At 38.5% G+C, this 17,393-nt stretch overlaps 1 protein-coding gene across 1 annotated transcript in view; it reads right to left on the bottom strand.

Moving 5' to 3' along the window:
• Positions 1-17,393, bottom strand: part of LOC150083268 (neuronal acetylcholine receptor subunit alpha-10-like) — a 207,542-nt gene that overhangs the window by 62,841 nt on the left and 127,308 nt on the right. Inside the window, exon 3 of the mRNA XM_090377140.1 lies at positions 1,223-1,267. Coding sequence (XP_090233266.1) covers positions 1,223-1,267 — 45 coding nt within the window. The remainder of the gene's footprint in view (positions 1-1,222; positions 1,268-17,393) is intronic.

The raw sequence follows: 17,393 nt of genomic DNA, 5'->3' as shown, positions 1-17,393 counted from the left end.
TTAACTATTAATAAATATCTTTTGCTTATATTTCTATTTGTGATGCTAGTGATTAATGTAACATACCATCGCGAAAAAGGGTTAGAAATGTGAAATTCCTAGGTGATCCACTTTCTTTGAACACCAGTGTATTTGAGAAATTGTGACAGACACTTTTTTGGAGCATGAAGAACTATATAATGGATAAAAATAGATAATATAAACAATTAGTATAATATAATTGTCTGCAATAAGCTAAAACCGATAATTGTAATCCTGAACAGGACAATAGTAAGCAAAAGTTTCTAAATAAATGGATGTGAGAGAAACTATCACTATTTTGAACAAACCAAAGCTGCAATTGCTTTCAATGAAACTAAGAGAGCAAACTATTCCAGCCAGATTTGATTGCGCCATAAATTTTGTTGATGAGTAACTACTTCCTACTGTACCTGTAATTGCGTGAAAGTCATTAACAGTTCCCATCCGCACTAGGCGATTAGGAAAAATTGGTTCTGTAAGTACGGACTGTCGACTGTCATTATATGGTTTCTAAGCCAATTATTAACAGTGAATAATTAAACTATAGGGAAATATCAATGAAGACAGAAGGACTAATGAAAAATGAAACTGGAGAAATATTTTAAGATATCTGAAAATGGATATTAGTCGCTTAAGTGTTTACGAGCTACCAAAGGTCTCCATTATTTATTATCGGTAGGTGGTACACAGATTGCATATTCCCTTACTGTCCTTGCACATTGTTTGGAAAAACGTCTGGGTTCGGATCCAGTCTAGGCTAGCAAAGTGACTGGGACTTTTGTTCTTCTCCACTGCGTGGAAAAGATCTTGCTTCTAATCCCATGTAAACGAAAGTTTTACGGGTATTTTGCATAACTTGACCGAGTTAATGAATACCAGTAGAGGATTGCATGGTCCTCCCTCCAACAAAATTCAAAATCAGTACTGATATAGATGAATAAACAACAGTTCCAGATGTGCTTCCAGCAATGGTGGAGTAGCCTGATAAGGTGTATTATCACACAAGGGGACGCTATGGAATACTCGGTGAGTAAAACCATTTATTTTCTTTTATTATTATTTTTTAGAGTCCAGAAACTTCTAAGTAGCACATCGTACGATTTCGAAATCATGAACTTTCTTACAAAATGAATAGACTTTCGTATAATTATTTTTATGGCAAAGTAACAAAACTACTTGAGTTTTATGAAGCAGACCTTACCTGATCCAGCCACACGTTGGTTGTAAGGACCTGGTTTTTCTCATCCTAGAAAGAATTAAAAATGGGTTTATCATAACTTTAATGTTTCAATATTCTTTTAATTTCATTTAAAATTTCAGATAATTGCAATATCAGTGTAGAATTTAATTTCGACTAAAAATAACAAAAGTATCTTTAGGATAGAATTTTGAACAATGCATGTTTTGTTACGCATTTAACTGGAGCAATGCATCCTCTCACTGCAACATAATGTAGCACATATTTCTTCTATAGGCAGGAGGATAATTCGGTAAAAATAAAATGCATAGTTTTCTCTATAATGGAAGTCATTCTTTTCTCACCAAAGAAATCTTTCATGAAAAACACACAACTTAAATGCTACAAACATTTTCCATTAAGGTAAATGATATTATCCTATATCACAAGCCCAGAAGCAGATCACTCATATGAGAATAATTCCGGTGGAACAGTAAAAGATGCAAGTCCAAAACTCAGGGTAGAATTTGTGCGTCAATAATTAAGACAACTGTCGAGGGGGCTGTAATTTGGCAGGACTAGTGGGAATTCCTAGCCGGTTCTATCGCAGTAAATATATTATCTTTTCTACGAGTAATTAGGGATGTACAAACTTTATTTCAAAACCGCAGTATATGCTACGGTTATTACAATATTTCCTTAAATAGAAAATATCCTCAAATTAGGGTTTTTAGTATCATTATGCATCCCTCGTGGGTCGCACTGGATGGAATCAGCGTCCTCCCCACACCGTGTGAAAAAGCCTGAGTTCGAATCCTTGTCAATGACGCGAGGAATTTTTATGGGCTTTGTTCAAAATGTGGTTGAATTAGTCGGTATCAGGGAAGGGTTTAGTAATTTTTTCTCCAGTAAATTTGGATTTTTCGTTCAGCAAACAGATAAATCGACCACAGAAATTTAGAACAGTGTCTACACCACGTGAAAACAAAAAGGCATAAAAAAATTTGTTTAAAAAGTGACGCCTTAGTGCATTTGCATATGCTCAGTATGAAAAAGTTAATCTCATGACATTACTAGCGACTAGGCGTCTTAAGTACTGCAAAAACAGATGCCATCACAGTAACAAACAGAAGTCAGCAAATGAAAGATCGTGCTTTGTTGGTAAAGCACTTTTACCGAAACAACAGCAGTAACGCCTTTGCTGAGCCTCCGCAATACTGCCGTTTAATAAAGATAAGGAGGGAAACCCTTTGCAAAATGGACTGTGCAAAATGAAGAGGATATTCGAAGAAAGTGCTTTACCTGTAATTTAGTTCCTGACAGAGGATCCCCACGCTGTTGTTGACAAAATTTCTGTTACTGTAATCGATATAGTACCACATGAAATGCACAGTATGCCCACTTGTCCGCTAGTACCAGAGTTCTTTCTAGTTCTCACGACAACTAGATATGCCATTAACAATGTTCTGCAAAGTACTACGATTCCATCTGTAGCTGTTTCGTTACAATATCCATGTGATCCCCAATAATGCAATCACTTCGGCTTCTGGCCAGGATGGCAGATGATGATGATATGTGGCAGAACATTTTGTAAAACGGTGAGGCTTATCTCCATTCAAGCGGTGGCTTGAATATCCGCTAGTAATAGTCGAATATGAAAGAAAAGCGCTTTCAAATGTTATCGGCAAAATGAGAGAGAGAGAGTCATTTATTGCAAGAAATATGCACAAAATGTATATAAGAGGCACAATATATAGCAATTTGACCCTTGGCAAGATATTGACATTTTGAAGGAAATGGCAAATGAATTAGTAGAGGAGTGGAACGCAATATCAAGCTAATGGGGGACTCCACATCGCGAGTAAAAAAAAAAGAAAAATTAAACGTATAATAAATAAAACAATATGTACAGCACCCACAGAAATTAATGAAAAATAGAAAAAATATTTACACAGCATCACTTAACATTAAGAACAAACTAAGCTGACTGAACAGTTAGTCTGAAACGCAGTCAGAATTATATGACATTGAATCGAGTCAATCGAAAATATTTTACAGAGTTAAATGGCCACATGTTTTTTTTTTTTCCTTTCCTGGTTCATTTAGGACAGCACGCACATAGTTGTGGCCTACCTTCTTGTGGCGCAACGGGTACTGGGAAGCAGCTACCCGGCGATCGCTGCTTCCTTGTAGCAAAGTGGCCTGAAACAGGCATGCAACACAACACTACACAACACAACACAACAAACTTTGCACAAACAGCACGCACTCATTTTTGTCCATTTTACAGATTACGATAAAATTTTCCAGGTATTAAGTTTAGAATCGTTCAGTGAGGCCAAGAAGTTTCTGGATACAGATAAGGCATAAAAGATGCCGTCTGCATACGAGCCGAAACAGTGGGATGTCTAGAAACAGAAAGAAAATAGCTGTGAAGAAAAGAGCTAACAGGACCCCTCCTTCCAGAATTGCGCATTTGCTTTGTCTAATGACTGTCTTATTAGTTGTTGTAAAGCATAAATGTCTTATTGACAGAAGCTGTTCAAGAAAACTATAAAACGTTCCACGGCAAATTTGGCAAAATCTTTTGCCAAGTTTGAAACATTCTTCATTACACTCCATGTTGAAAAGAGCAAAAAGTCCATTCCAATTATTTTTCTTAAAACTTGTTATTTATTTACTTGTTTTTACAAAATACTTCTTAAATGACAAATCCAGTGAAATTTCAGCTCTGCTGTTCAAGAAGAAATGCATTTTATTTAATGGCAAAGACAGTGACAATAATTATATAAAAAGTTCCAGCAAAGTATTTTCTCTGCTTATTAGAGATAGGTATCATCGAAACTTGATACCGTGTGGAAGAAAACGTCAAATTATTTGATCCCAGAGAAGAGTGATAATAGCAATAGTATAGCAACATTAACATAGTAATATTCTTATTGCTAATTTAATATATAGCTACTTCAATAGGTTACAGCCATTAGCAATATAATGGGCAAAAGCGATTTGATCTAAGCAGAAGAGTTTATTAAGGACATATTGTGCATAGTGTTAGGGTTGTGAGGGTTGACTTTTCGTGTTAACTTATATCTTCATGTTTTTATTTGAACCTTTACTGTACCCACTTTTGCATCTGACTTGTGTACCTCACAGAAGAAATCAGGATCTAGGGAGTTTCTATATTGAGTATATTCCTCTTTCGGATTTTGGCTGGGTGTTCAAAATGACAAGACACAACTTCAATTTAAGGCTATATACAATTTATTTATTACACATATTTACAGAAAAGAACTTGATCAATATTTAAGCACGTGTTTGTTTGTTTGTTTGTTTGGTTTTTAGGAGCATTAGCAACTAAGGCCATATTGCTCCGGGATATGCGGTGGTCATTCCCTGACCTTTCCGCATCCTCCATATTTGGTGGTGACGGGCTCGAACCCTATTTAAGCACATATTACAACGTAATAACATTACCTATATGGTACATGGTATGGATTAAATGGTCATGTTAATTTACATTCATGCACATCACCTTTTTCTTTACTACAAAGCTAATAGCACTTTCATGAAATTAATTTATGCTAACTTCTCCAACGTAAAATAGATCCTTTCTTTAATGGATCAAATTCAGTGTCCACATTCAAATCTTTCTTTTTATACAATACTTCTTTCTTATTTGGAGATGCAAATGACAAACTTTCTCCAGCTAACTTCATCTCGATACAATCAACACCTTCCTTCAACAAGCATTAATTTTGTTAATCAGGTTTACACCAACACTATACAACAAAACTCCGAACTTGTTCATTACATTACAACTGGATCAACATATCTGAAAGCATCTCTCTCTATTATCCCCTTTAATTTCCCCGTCCAAAATTTCCCTTTACTTTACATCCATTTATTCAATAATAAATTCACCACATCTATCTATTCTCCGTCCTTTACCATATTCCAACTACAATATCTTACTCATCTACCTTTACATACATATACTTTATTGAATATATTCCCATATGACCTCCCTTATTTTATTCTCTTATCTTTGTTTCTATAGTCCTTTATATTAGTTACGGAGTACTTATGCTATCTAGGCACTTACTTATAGTAACTGGCGGGACGTCTCCATTAGGGCCTTCCATCTTCCTTTATTTGGGACTGCAATCCTCCTCCGTATAGAGCAACACTTTACGGCTTCCGGGGAAATATCGTGCGGACTGCTACACAGCTTTCGGGATCTACTACTCTGCCTGCCGGATATGCTCCTTCTGCTCCGGGGCTGCTACTTCTATTCCGGTCCTGCAATTTGTCTTCCCAGACCTTCCGGGGTATCACAGCCTTCAGCGGTGGACTTGGTCATCTGTGAGAATTTTTCTTTCTCACTTCGCTAAATTTTGCAAACTCCCTGACATTCCGATAACATAACTTTGACATTATTTATTCGTCGATTACCTCATCACTATCCTTCTCTTACAATCCTTTCAAAACTCTCTCATCCTTTTTTTTTTCTGTTATTCCATCGCTTCCTCCTCTTTCTTTCCTGCCTTCTCTTTTTGTTCCCCGAACTCCATATCGCCCCTCAAGACTGGCACGCCTACGCTTGGGACTCCAACCAATCCTCCCCTTTCTATTTAAATTCACGTTTCGTGTCATTCGCTAATACCTTTCTCCCAAGCTGTCTCCTTAGCGCGCGATTCAACCTCCTTTTTGAATATTCGTAATTTTTCTTCCCAGGCAGTATGACCCTTTGATGTTGACCGGCCACCGCCACCAACACTCGTTTTCATATCGCACCTTGCCCTCTAAAGCATCAGAAAATTCACATCTCAGTCAGCCAGACGCCAGTCTTAATTTGGAACCGAATACTGGAAGTGCACCCACTTCCTGTTTTGGTCTGAAGGTGTTACCGTAAAAGGAAGCGCATCGACTAATCCGGTCCCCCGTCCCATTGTTTGTTCCTGAGCAACTCTTTTCACGCCTATTCACAAATGACCCCACTACCTAGTCCTACTGTCCCTGTTTGTTTTCGTGTATATTGGTTTGCTACTATTTATTCTCACTCTTAACCCATCCCTTCACTACATTTAACTTTCTTCTGATTTAATCTTACCTTGCGAAAAAGAAGATACCTATAAGGCGTTAACCACCTACGTGCAGGAAGCATTTGCACTTAGGCGAGCTAAGATTGCAGAACTCAGAGCCGAAGAACTAAACCAGACCGGCGTGGAATAACTCTTCTCCCCCCCCCCCCAAGAACAACACAGACAGGAACATGCTAACCAGAATTGGGTAGGATTTATTGCATGCACCATCCAAGGTGCGGGATACTGGCACTCCTCGGAGTGTTGGATTTAAAAGTTATTGTAAACCCGAAATGGGTAGGATATGCTGCTGCACCGATCTAAGTGCGGAATTGCTGGCACTCACCACAGTGCGGGAATCACAAGTACTATGCCAATGGCAATTACACAGGGGCGCCTGGCCTGTCCCCTGCGACTCTTAAACCCTCACTCTTTCCCTTACTTCGCCAATCCTGTCTTCTTCTATACCCGCTTTTCTAGGTTTCCTTTTTTTTTTTTAACTTGGTCTCCGTCAGGAAGCTCAGGCAACTTGGCGAAGGCCAGCCAGAGTATAATGGACAGCCTGGCTCACCTCTCAGTGGTGGCGGTGGGCAACGTGGGGTTACGCTAGGGGCCCTGCGGCCAAGCAGCTAGAGACAGAACAGAACATTGCACTACTCTGTCACAAACCAGACACTATACCCTTTCTGGCTTTTACAGATTCTGTAATTCTTCACAAAGTACCATGGCGCAGATGTGGGAAACCACAGGTGGCGCCTTCCACAAAACACTATGTTCTTATGGCCATTTAGCCGTTGGACCGCTATTGGGGGCCCACCGTAGCCCACACTTGGCCTGTGGAAGCAGACCAGGTACACCATTATTTTAAGTAAGTACTCTGGCGCCAGTGTAAATTGTGTGTTTTCTGTGGTCGGTTTGCCTGTTTGTTGGATAAGAAAATAGAATTCTGGGGATAAAATTGTACAACCCTCGCCGAAGTCAGACTAACTCGGCTATTCTGTCAATACAAGAGTATTTTTCATGGACTTTTTCAAGCTGTAAAAAAAAAGCTCATGAAAAACACTCCTATACTGAACTGATTCGAATTTTGTTTCGAGATTCAAAAGGGATAATAATGGTAGATTATCGTACAAATGGGTAAACAATAAACAGACAATGCTATGCTAACTTAATAATTAAATTACGAGATGCAATCAAGTTTAAGAGTCCAGGAAAGCTGACTAAAAGTGTTTTATTTTACCAGAACAGTGCACCTGTTCACATATCAGCTGTTTCCATTGTTGCAATTCATCAGGCTGGCTAAGAATTGTTATCCCACCGATCTAAGTGCGGAATTGCTGGCACTCACCACAGTGCGGGATTCACAAGTACTATGCCAATGGCAATTACAGAGGGGCGCCTGGCCTGTGTAATTGCCATTGGCTTACTTGCAGCTAGCTGCCTCTCACTCCTTTTTAAAGGACCTTCAAGAAAGTGACTTTAGGAAAAGTGCACTGAATTATAACAGTGCACACATTGAAAAAAAAATAGTGTAAATTTAACATCATAACACCTTCTATACAGAAGGGAACACAAAACTCAAAAAAAAAAAAAAAAAAAGCACGAACAGCGTGATACCAAGATTAATCAAAGCATTCGTATTAGCATTAATGAAGGCACAATGATAAGAGGAAGGCAGGCTTATTTAGCATTAACCTTAAAAAATCGTACATCACCTAATTTTTATCTAGGTACGATTAAAATACCTGAATAAAATCTTCGTTTTATTCTGGATAAAACTGATTTTATCCAGGCATCTCTCCAGCTTCTATAAGATTAAGAAGAAAGTTGTTTCAACAATTAATAACTATTTCGCTAAAGGAAAATCTCTTTTAACTAGTATACAATAATCCTTCTTTAAGTACATGTCCTCTAGTTTGTTCTACTGAGAAAGAAAAAAGACTTCCTATTATTTACTCTTAATCAAACTTTTCAAAGCCAAATATCCCAATTAATGCCCACGACTTACTAACTCACAAAACGGAAAGCGGTCTCTGTAGGAGTACTTCTCTATGCCAATAACGAATCTTGTTTATCTTCACTTCAGCTTTTCCAGTAGATCCGCATCTTTTTCTAAAATGGGGTTTTCCAAAACTATAAACAATACTCAAGATATGACCTAAAGCTTTATACAATGGAATAATTACCTATTACTCCATTGTTAGCTAAATTTCTGTACATAACACACTATCCTAATAAAAATCATGGAATATCCTTCTCATTGCAGGGAATTGTGTATGGCTACGTAATATGCAAATACTTTGGCCTAAAAAGGTGATCAGCGATAAGCTCAGAATTCATTTCAAATATGTACGCCGAAAGAGCACATGGAAAAATTGAATAGAATTTCAGAGGGAAATAATAATTGAATTTCATGTAGGGAAAATATTTGTGCGTGCTACTGCTCAGAAATTAAACATTCCTAATTCAAACTCAGTCCTTGGCACCCTGTGTTGAAGGACGTTGATTATAACTACTGTGCTATCCGCGAGGGCTGAGTTTAAAGCCACGAGAGGTTAAGATATCCTTGGCAAAGGATGCAAAGAAAAACAGAAAAGAGTTCTTTACCTTTGTAAACTCTAGAAGGAAAGGGATGAATCAGATTGGTCCACTGGATATTGATGGTTCAACTGTCGATAATCCTGCTCAGGTGGCTAACAAACTAAACGAGTATTTTGAATCTACATTCACACATGAGGAGTTATTCAGCGAGGGGAATTCCAGAGGTGAACTAAACTCTGGCAGTGAGCTAGATGATTTTGTAATAACTGAGAGGAAAGTGGAGTAGAAATTGTTGAGGATAAACATAAAAAAGGCACGTGGGGTGGATTGGATCTTTCCAATTATATTAAAGGAGGCAGCAAAGGAAGTAAGCAAACCCTTAGCCATAATTATGAGAGCATCTCTGGACTTAGGGGAGGTACCATAGACTGGAGATGTGCAAATGTGACCCCAATTCACAGAGGATCAAAGGCTGACACAAGTAATTATAGACCTGTGAGTTTAACTTCTGTTCCAGGAAAATTAATGGAAGCACTGGTTAAAGAAGCACTGCAGGATCACGTAGACAAGACTTCAGGTATAGCTCGGACAGAGCATGGTTTTGTTAAGGGAAAGTCTTGCCTGACCAATCTGATTGGATACTAATGATGCAGTCACAAAAGAACTGGATGCAGGGAATAACTTTGATATTATATATTTGGATCTTAGAAAGGCTTTTGATACTGTTGCACATAGAAGACTGCTGCACAAATTGGAGCAGTGTGGCATTGGAGGAAAATTTCTGCTAGGAATAAAGGGATGGTTGAGGGGGAGAAAACAGAGAGTGCTAATCAATGGACACTGCTCATCGTGGACTAATGTTATTAGTGGAGTCCCTCAGGGTTCAGTGTTCGGTCCATTGTTGTTTTCTGTATTTATAAATGATATTGATGATGGTATATCAAGCTTAATGTCCAAGTTTGCAGACGATACAAAGGTTGGCAGGGTTGTTAATGAGACTAATGACAGTACACTGCTGCAACAGCATCTAGAAAAGTTGAGCAGATGGGCTGAGAGGTGGTAAATGAAGTTTAACATTGACAAATGTAAAGTACTATATATGGGAAACAGTAACCCCAGAGTAACGTATCAACTCCGTGGTACTATACTGACAGTGGTAGAGAATGAAAAGGACCTGGAGGTGATTGTGCAGGCAGAGATGAAGTTTTCTGAGCAGGGCAGACGGGCTGCAAGAGTAGCTCATGGTGTCTTGTCAATGATATACAGGAATTTTTCTAGCAGGGATAAGGAGGTGATTATTCCCTAGTATAAGGCTATGGTCAGGCCACACCTTGAGTACTGTATACAGGTCTGGAGGCCTCATTTCAAAAAGGATGTAGAGCTGCTGGAACGAGTACAGAGAAGGGCAACAAGATTAGTGAATGGAACAAAGGGTTTCTCTTACGAAGAAAGGCTTAAGTTTTGCAAATTTCAGTGTCTGGAGAATAGGCACCCCGGCCAGGTGAGCTGATAGAGGTGTAGAAAGTCTTGAATGGTTTGAGCATGCTCAATGCTGATGGGAGTCTTCCTCTTGCTCAGAATAATCACCTGAGTGGGCATAAATTCAAATTGAGGAAAGACAGATGTCGGATAGATGTACGGAAATTTGCCTTTAGTCAGCGGGTAGTTGGTTGGTGGAAGACTTCCATTCCTTGTTGTGGAAGTTGATAGCCTCAATAAATTTAAGGCTCAGCTAGACAGGTATTTCGAACGAACGGAGGGGTGAAATGGGTGTGGGTTTTTTTTTTTTTTTTTTGGCTGCTGTTGCATAAGCTTGCTTTCTTGCATCATATTCCTCTACTAATGCTAGACCTGCAAGTGCTCCTACAACACGTAGAGAAGTGCGTGTCATGAACTTTCACGGAAAAGCTGCAGCCGAAATGTTTTTAATTGCAAAAACAAATGCAAACCGTTCACTGCCATAGTGGAATGCATACTGAATTTGGATGGCGAGTCAGTGTGACTCAATCCTGTGACCCCAGTCCTAACAAGTCACGCTACATGGCCTTCGAGTCTGATGGACGTATGGCATGGAATGGACTTGGAGAATGATTACTATCGGTGTGTGTTGTCCCAAACGCGAAGTTTGGATGGCGGATCATGATCTAAGGGTGGGTTCTTATCATGGTATGGACCAGATCCACTGGATACAAGCATCGAGCTATGAATCCAACCTCTTAGACTGACGTGCTGGACAATTCTGTGTATCCTAATGCAGAGCCGTCATTCATTATTTCTTTAAATTTTTTAGCGAGTAGTTACTCCCGGTATATTTATCGCTACATCATAGAAATGAGGAAAATCAGTTCCTAGGATAATATCAGAATTGACATTTTAAAAGATTCCAGTGTAATCTGAAACCAAAAAATTACAGCATATCACAATGTACATCACGGCTGTAAAGGATAGTTGAACTCATGGATGACATTTTAAAAGATTCCGATGAACCAAAACATTATGACCATCTACCCAATATGATGTTGGTCCTCCATGTGCAGCCAAAACAGCTCGTACACGGCGACGCATGGACGCTACAAGATTTCTAAATGTGTTGTGTAGTATCTGGTACCAACATGTAACCAGCAGATCCTTTAACTTCAGGAAGGTCGAGACGCCACAGATTGGAGTTCTTGTTCCAACACAAACCATAGATGCTCGATGGGATTGATGTCTGGGGAATTTGGAGGCCAGGGCAATACCTGGAAGTCTTCCTCATGTTCCGCGTACCAGTCTCGAACATTCCGGGCAGTGTGGCATGGTGCATTATCTTACTGAAAACGGCACCGCCAAATGAGAAGACCGTTGCCATGAAATGGTGTACCTGGTCAGCAATGATGTTTAGGTAGTATGCATATGTACTTGTTTTGGGTGGCACCTAGACGTTTAGTCGAACTACACCTTGGAAAACCTGTGTTGAAAAAGTAACTGTGTCTACACTCTACAGCGATCAACACCCGGTCAATTACTGCCCATTTCTAAGCATGAGGAGTTGTGCCTTATTTTATTATTATCTAGTGCTGCTGCACCAATTTGTCGTCCAGCGGAAGGAGTGCAATACCAAATGACAGGAGCCCTCAGGCTGCCTAACCCGAGGGGGAAAAATATAAGAAAATAAATAAATAATAAAAAAATAAAATAATAATAAAAAAAAAATAATAAAAATAAATAAAAAAAATTCTATATATAGTTAATACCATTATATACATTATCAATTATTATTAATTTAAGAACACAACATTTAGTTTCTAAGTTAACAGCTGTTTGACCTAGTAAGGTAGAAATATAAGTTCGTGAATACATCAGTCTACTGTCCACTTCTAGAATTAGTAAACAAGGTGCGCCTTCTTTTAACCACCTTGTCAGACAGAAAAAGATTGGAATGCTGCAAAGTTCTTGGCATCTTGAATCAAAATATCGAGGTTATCAGTCCTAATAGGTTGCGTGCTGTTAAATAGTTCTTCTCTGAAGTCATCATAAGCCGGGCAATAAAGCAGAACATGCCTCCAATCTTCTACTGCCCCACAAAAACACAAAGGGTCATGTTCAAGTCCAAATTTATACAATTTATCCAGCAGTGAACCATGTCCAGTAATTAAATATGACGTTGTCATTGAAGGATAAAACAATCCCATAACTTTCTTATTTACAGCAAACGTTGCATCTTCAATGAACTCACTGGTAGTGAGTCCTGTTTCACTGGATTGCCATCTGTATTTCCACTTCTCAGTGAATTTTGTCCAAAGATTAATTTTCGCCTGCCGAATGTCCGTGGCCAGATTACTTGCAATGTCGAGGTTTTGAGTTGCCAAACCTTTCTTTAAGTTAGAAATCATGCCTTGGTATGCCACATAAAGGTCAATCGGAATAGATCCTGAGATCACTTGTAATGCAATGGTTGATGTTGTTCTGTAGCATCTCTGTGTCGCCAATATCATCTTTCTCTGCAATGATAAAAGTTTGGCCTTCATTGTGACGTCAGTAACCCTAGGAAACCATATGGCAGCCGCATATACTACAATTGGCAAAAATATAGCCTTATAATATAATGTCAAAGTTTTTTGCTTTATACTCCATTCAGCTCTTGAGAGCTTAATCACATTGGCAGTAAACTTCTTAATCTTTACAGCTACGTTCTTTACGTGGGGGATAAAAGAAAATTTATCATCAATTAAGAGACCAAGTTATTTATTTTGAGAAACAAGGAATTTGGGTATTGTTGATATGAAGTTTAGGAGGTCTGTTATAATCCAGTTTATTATTGAAGATCATCATTTTAATTTTCGTCTCAGAAATTTTTAATTTGTTTATTCTAGACCATTCCAGCAAATCATCCAGGATTTCTTTCCCATATGTTTCTGGCAAAAGTCTTGACCTGCCTGGTATGCATAGCACTAAATCGTCGGCATATGCTATTTTATTGCAAATTTGACTTTCTTTTAGTAACCGTTGGTCTAAAACAGAATTCCAGAGGAGAGGCCCAAGGACTCTGGAAATTCTTTCTTGCATCCTAGGTGCCTTGTGGGCATCCTCTGGAAATGAATTTTGAAAATACCAAATGTTGTGAGATGACTTTTATCTGCCTATTTGAAAAATAAGATCTAATAACCTGATATAGTAAATCATCACATTCTGCCTCTAGAAGTGACCTGAGGGCGCTCTCCCACCAGAGTGTATCGAACGCGCTCTCAAAGTCGATAAAAAACAACCATCATGTATTTCTTGTCTGTAGTTTTACACAGATTCACCAAATTTCGGATGGCATCTTCAGTGGAGGAGCCTTTCTTAAAGCCGAATTGTGAATTAGCAATCATATTACTTGTAGCTAAAACCTTCTGCATCCTAGGTACTAATAATCTCTCATAAAGTTTTCCAAGATTTCCTAGAAGGGATATAGGGCGATAAGCCTTGGGATCCGTTGCCAATTTTCCAGGCTTTCTGAGCATCTTTACTAACACAATCTTCCAAAAATTTGGAAAAGTCCCCTCTAATAGACATTTGTTGAATACATTCTTAGAAATTGCAAGTGCAAGTTTATCTAGACTAAATAGTTCCATGTCATTTGATCTCTTGTAAGATCCGTTAACGAACCTTATCTGCGCTTATTCGGTTGTCTTGCTCTGGGTGATCATCAGGGAAAAGTCTCTGTATAATAGCTTCAACCGTGGAGAGCCAATCAGTAGTCAGACTTCCGTTAGAGTAAACAGAACTATATATCTCAGTAGTTACAAGTTTGTCACGACAAATTTTGTATATTAATTCCCATGGATCAGAATTACCTGTATGGGACACTAGTTTCTGCCATGAGGATCTTTTGGCTTCCTGAATAATTTTGAAATATTCCTTACGTAATTGAAAATAGACTTCTTTTAGTCGCCTACGTCTGTTTCTGTTAAGTATCTATGCCTCTGGAAATTCTTCCTTGCATCTATAACCTGTCTTCTCAAAACAGATAACTGGGGATTCCACCATGGGGTGGAGCCAGGTTTCCTAACTTTTCTTTTAGGGGATTCAGTCAAAGCTCTGTAAAGAGAGTTTTGCACAAAGTAAGCATATTCTATTGCAAATAAACTGTTCAATTGTGCAATTTTATCATCTGAAAATTCTTGTTGCAAGACTTGCTTAAATTTGGTCCAGTTCGTGGTTCTGATAGAGAAGCGGTTTAAATCCTGAAGGTGACCTTAAATGATCCATCCCTATCATTTAATATTAAATCAAAAGTGATAGCATGTAATCTATTGCATACATCCAGGCGGACCATCCAGTTTTTTACATTCTGCGACAAGCATGGAGAGGAAAGGGTAAGGTCTATGTTAGACCGTCCGTGAACGTTCCAAAAGGTTGTTGGCATGTTGGGAAGATTATGCAATTCCAATGGTTAATTAATATAAATCCTTCAAACACAGAACCTCTAGCATCGTTACGTTCGCTAAACCAAACTTTGGATTTTTCATTGGAGTCAGTTGAAACCAATATATTTGCACTTGGAAAAGTGCTTAAAATTTCTTCCAAAAGATGCATTGGTACCTCAATGTTATCATTTGGAGTGCAATATAAAGAAACCATGCAGAAGTCTAAAAATTGGGTAGAAATATGGATGCAGGTAGAAAAGGATGTACAAACACGAAATATGACTGTTACAGTTAGAGCTCCATTAAATACAACAATGGCAGTTTTTGGCTGCTTGGATTCACATGCAACGACTCTAGCTACTAACGGGTATCCAACAACCTCATGTTTATCCTGCAAACATGACGATCTTAGTTCATCTGCAACGCAACGTGAACGTTGCGCGTTCACCTGCATTATTTTTAGGAAGTATTTGTTGGTGGACCTATTGTAATTTAGATGGTTTATTTGTGCATTATTCATTAGTAATTTTCAGTCTTGCAAGTTCAGCTGCCTTCTGATATTCTGGACAGAGTAGATCCTTACAGAATGTGCATTGTCCCTATTCCTCCTCTTGCAGTTTATACATCTCGGGGATTGTTCTTTATGGGGGCATTCTGCATATATATGTCCCCCAGCTGTACAATGACCGCAAAGATACAGTCTTGTGGGTGCAAAACTGCGTGAGGTGGCCAAATCTCAAGCACCGGAAGCATTTTGTCACTATTGTAAATTTCCTGTATTTATGGGCTGAGAATCCCAAGAAATTTCTATCGTTTTCTAAAATATGTCTAAATAATCTCAGTGAGAAACTTATCACCCAGTTTATCACTTTTGTCTTTGTACCGGAGCTAAAACGTAACATCACCTCTTCCTGAATCTCTTCAAAAGTAAAGCCATAATCTTTAAGATATTTCATAAAGATGTCCTCTACTATTTCTTCCTTAGTTAAATCTCTTGAAACGTCATAAACTAATAGTGTTGGAAATGTCATTTTTGGTTTGTCCAACTGTAGTCCAACAACTTTAAATGTGGAGGATTGTCAAAGCAGCTCTAAACCCTCCTTGATAGATGTTTCAACTAACACACCATTATTTCTCACAATTCTGACGTTTTTAATTTTTTATGTTCAGAACGCAGAGATTTGGCTATCACTTCTTTAACCTCCGACCCCGAGGCCAGTTTGGAGTCGTCCACCGGTCTAACGATCGCCACATGCTGAGAGACACTGATTTGTGTTGTAACAGTTTTAGCTTCCATAAGTATCATATCTCTAGAGTCAGTTATATTATAATGCTGCCCTCGTTTCACTCTATCCCCTCCAGAATACATCTGCTTCGCTTGTGTCGAGCTGATCCTGACTTTATCGGCGTAAGATGGCTGCAAAGGTGGCATCAAACCAGCCTTGCCACTCATGATTTGGTCAAACATTAGCTCTTACTTGTAATTCCTCTGTCTTGACTTTTAATTTCTCGTTTTGAATTATCAATGACGTGGTAATTTCTATCTCTGCCCAAAAGCTATGGATTATGTTTGAGGCTGCCTTAGTTATTTATTGGTTTCAGCAGCCATGAAATCATTCAAGGTTTTCTTTATTTTCGTCAGAGCCACCTGCATACTAGCGCTATCTGCAAGGCATTCTGCATCAATCGTAAAAACTGCGTCTGTCTTAGACTTATCAGTATTCATTTTATCCGGACATTCTTTGTCTTTTATGACCTTATCCTCAAGGACACCCAGATTAACCTGAGAAGTGGACGCGTTAATTTCAGAATCGCTTTGTACAATATTTACACAAGAAGTCGTACTTTCAGCTTCGATGTCTTTGTCTCCTGACTCCAAACTTATAGTTTTATGAAAAGATATTCAGATATATAATTTTCAGATATAGTTTTGTGTTAGTTCTCGCGCTGTTACGACAAATATCACAAGACCATTTCTTTATTCCATCATTTAAAATTTAACTTTTTAAATGATGGACCTAGGCAGGCTGTACAAAAATTAGGGCTAGATGTACAGCATTTAAAGATGGCCTCAGGGTTCTGATGACAGATAACGCATTCCTGTGTCATTTTAGAGCTGATATCCCTTTCAGATTGCATACATTAAATTTAACTCACTTCTACACCTGCCTCTATGTTACGGTTAAATTTCACTTATAGTAGAATTTCGCTATTTGTGAAGTTTAGAAAGATACAACTCGGAGTCTACACTTAATCGTCTTGTCTTTATTCTTGGATACTTGCTTCAGGAGGGTTATCTCCCTCGGGTATTAACCCTACTCAGTGCCGTGAGAACTTGCTAGTTTAATGCTTTGCTATTGGCCAATATACATCAGACCATTCTTATGATCTTTAGTCTTGTAAGTAACTGGATAACTATTGTATGTGGTAGTAAACATAAAACGTAAAAATATTGATTACCTGTTCATTGCTTGCATGTATAAAGTCGATCATGTATTCAGGCATCCTCTTAGCTATCCATCAGTATATGACACTATGGGGAAAACTTTTAACAATCCATACTTTAGAGAACTTTCTTAGAGGAGCACAAATGAAGAACACTAATACCCTACTCGCGCTTGCGCAGATTCTGACGTTTAGGTAGGTGGTAAACGTCAGAGTGCCAGGCACATAGTATCCCAGCAG

This window comes from Mastigoproctus giganteus, chromosome 7, assembly GCF_048544385.1.
Source record: "Mastigoproctus giganteus isolate SK-2022 chromosome 7, ASM4854438v1, whole genome shotgun sequence".
Taxonomy (NCBI): Eukaryota; Metazoa; Arthropoda; class Arachnida; order Uropygi; family Thelyphonidae; genus Mastigoproctus; species Mastigoproctus giganteus.
This window is presented reverse-complemented; position numbering and strand designations above follow the sequence as displayed.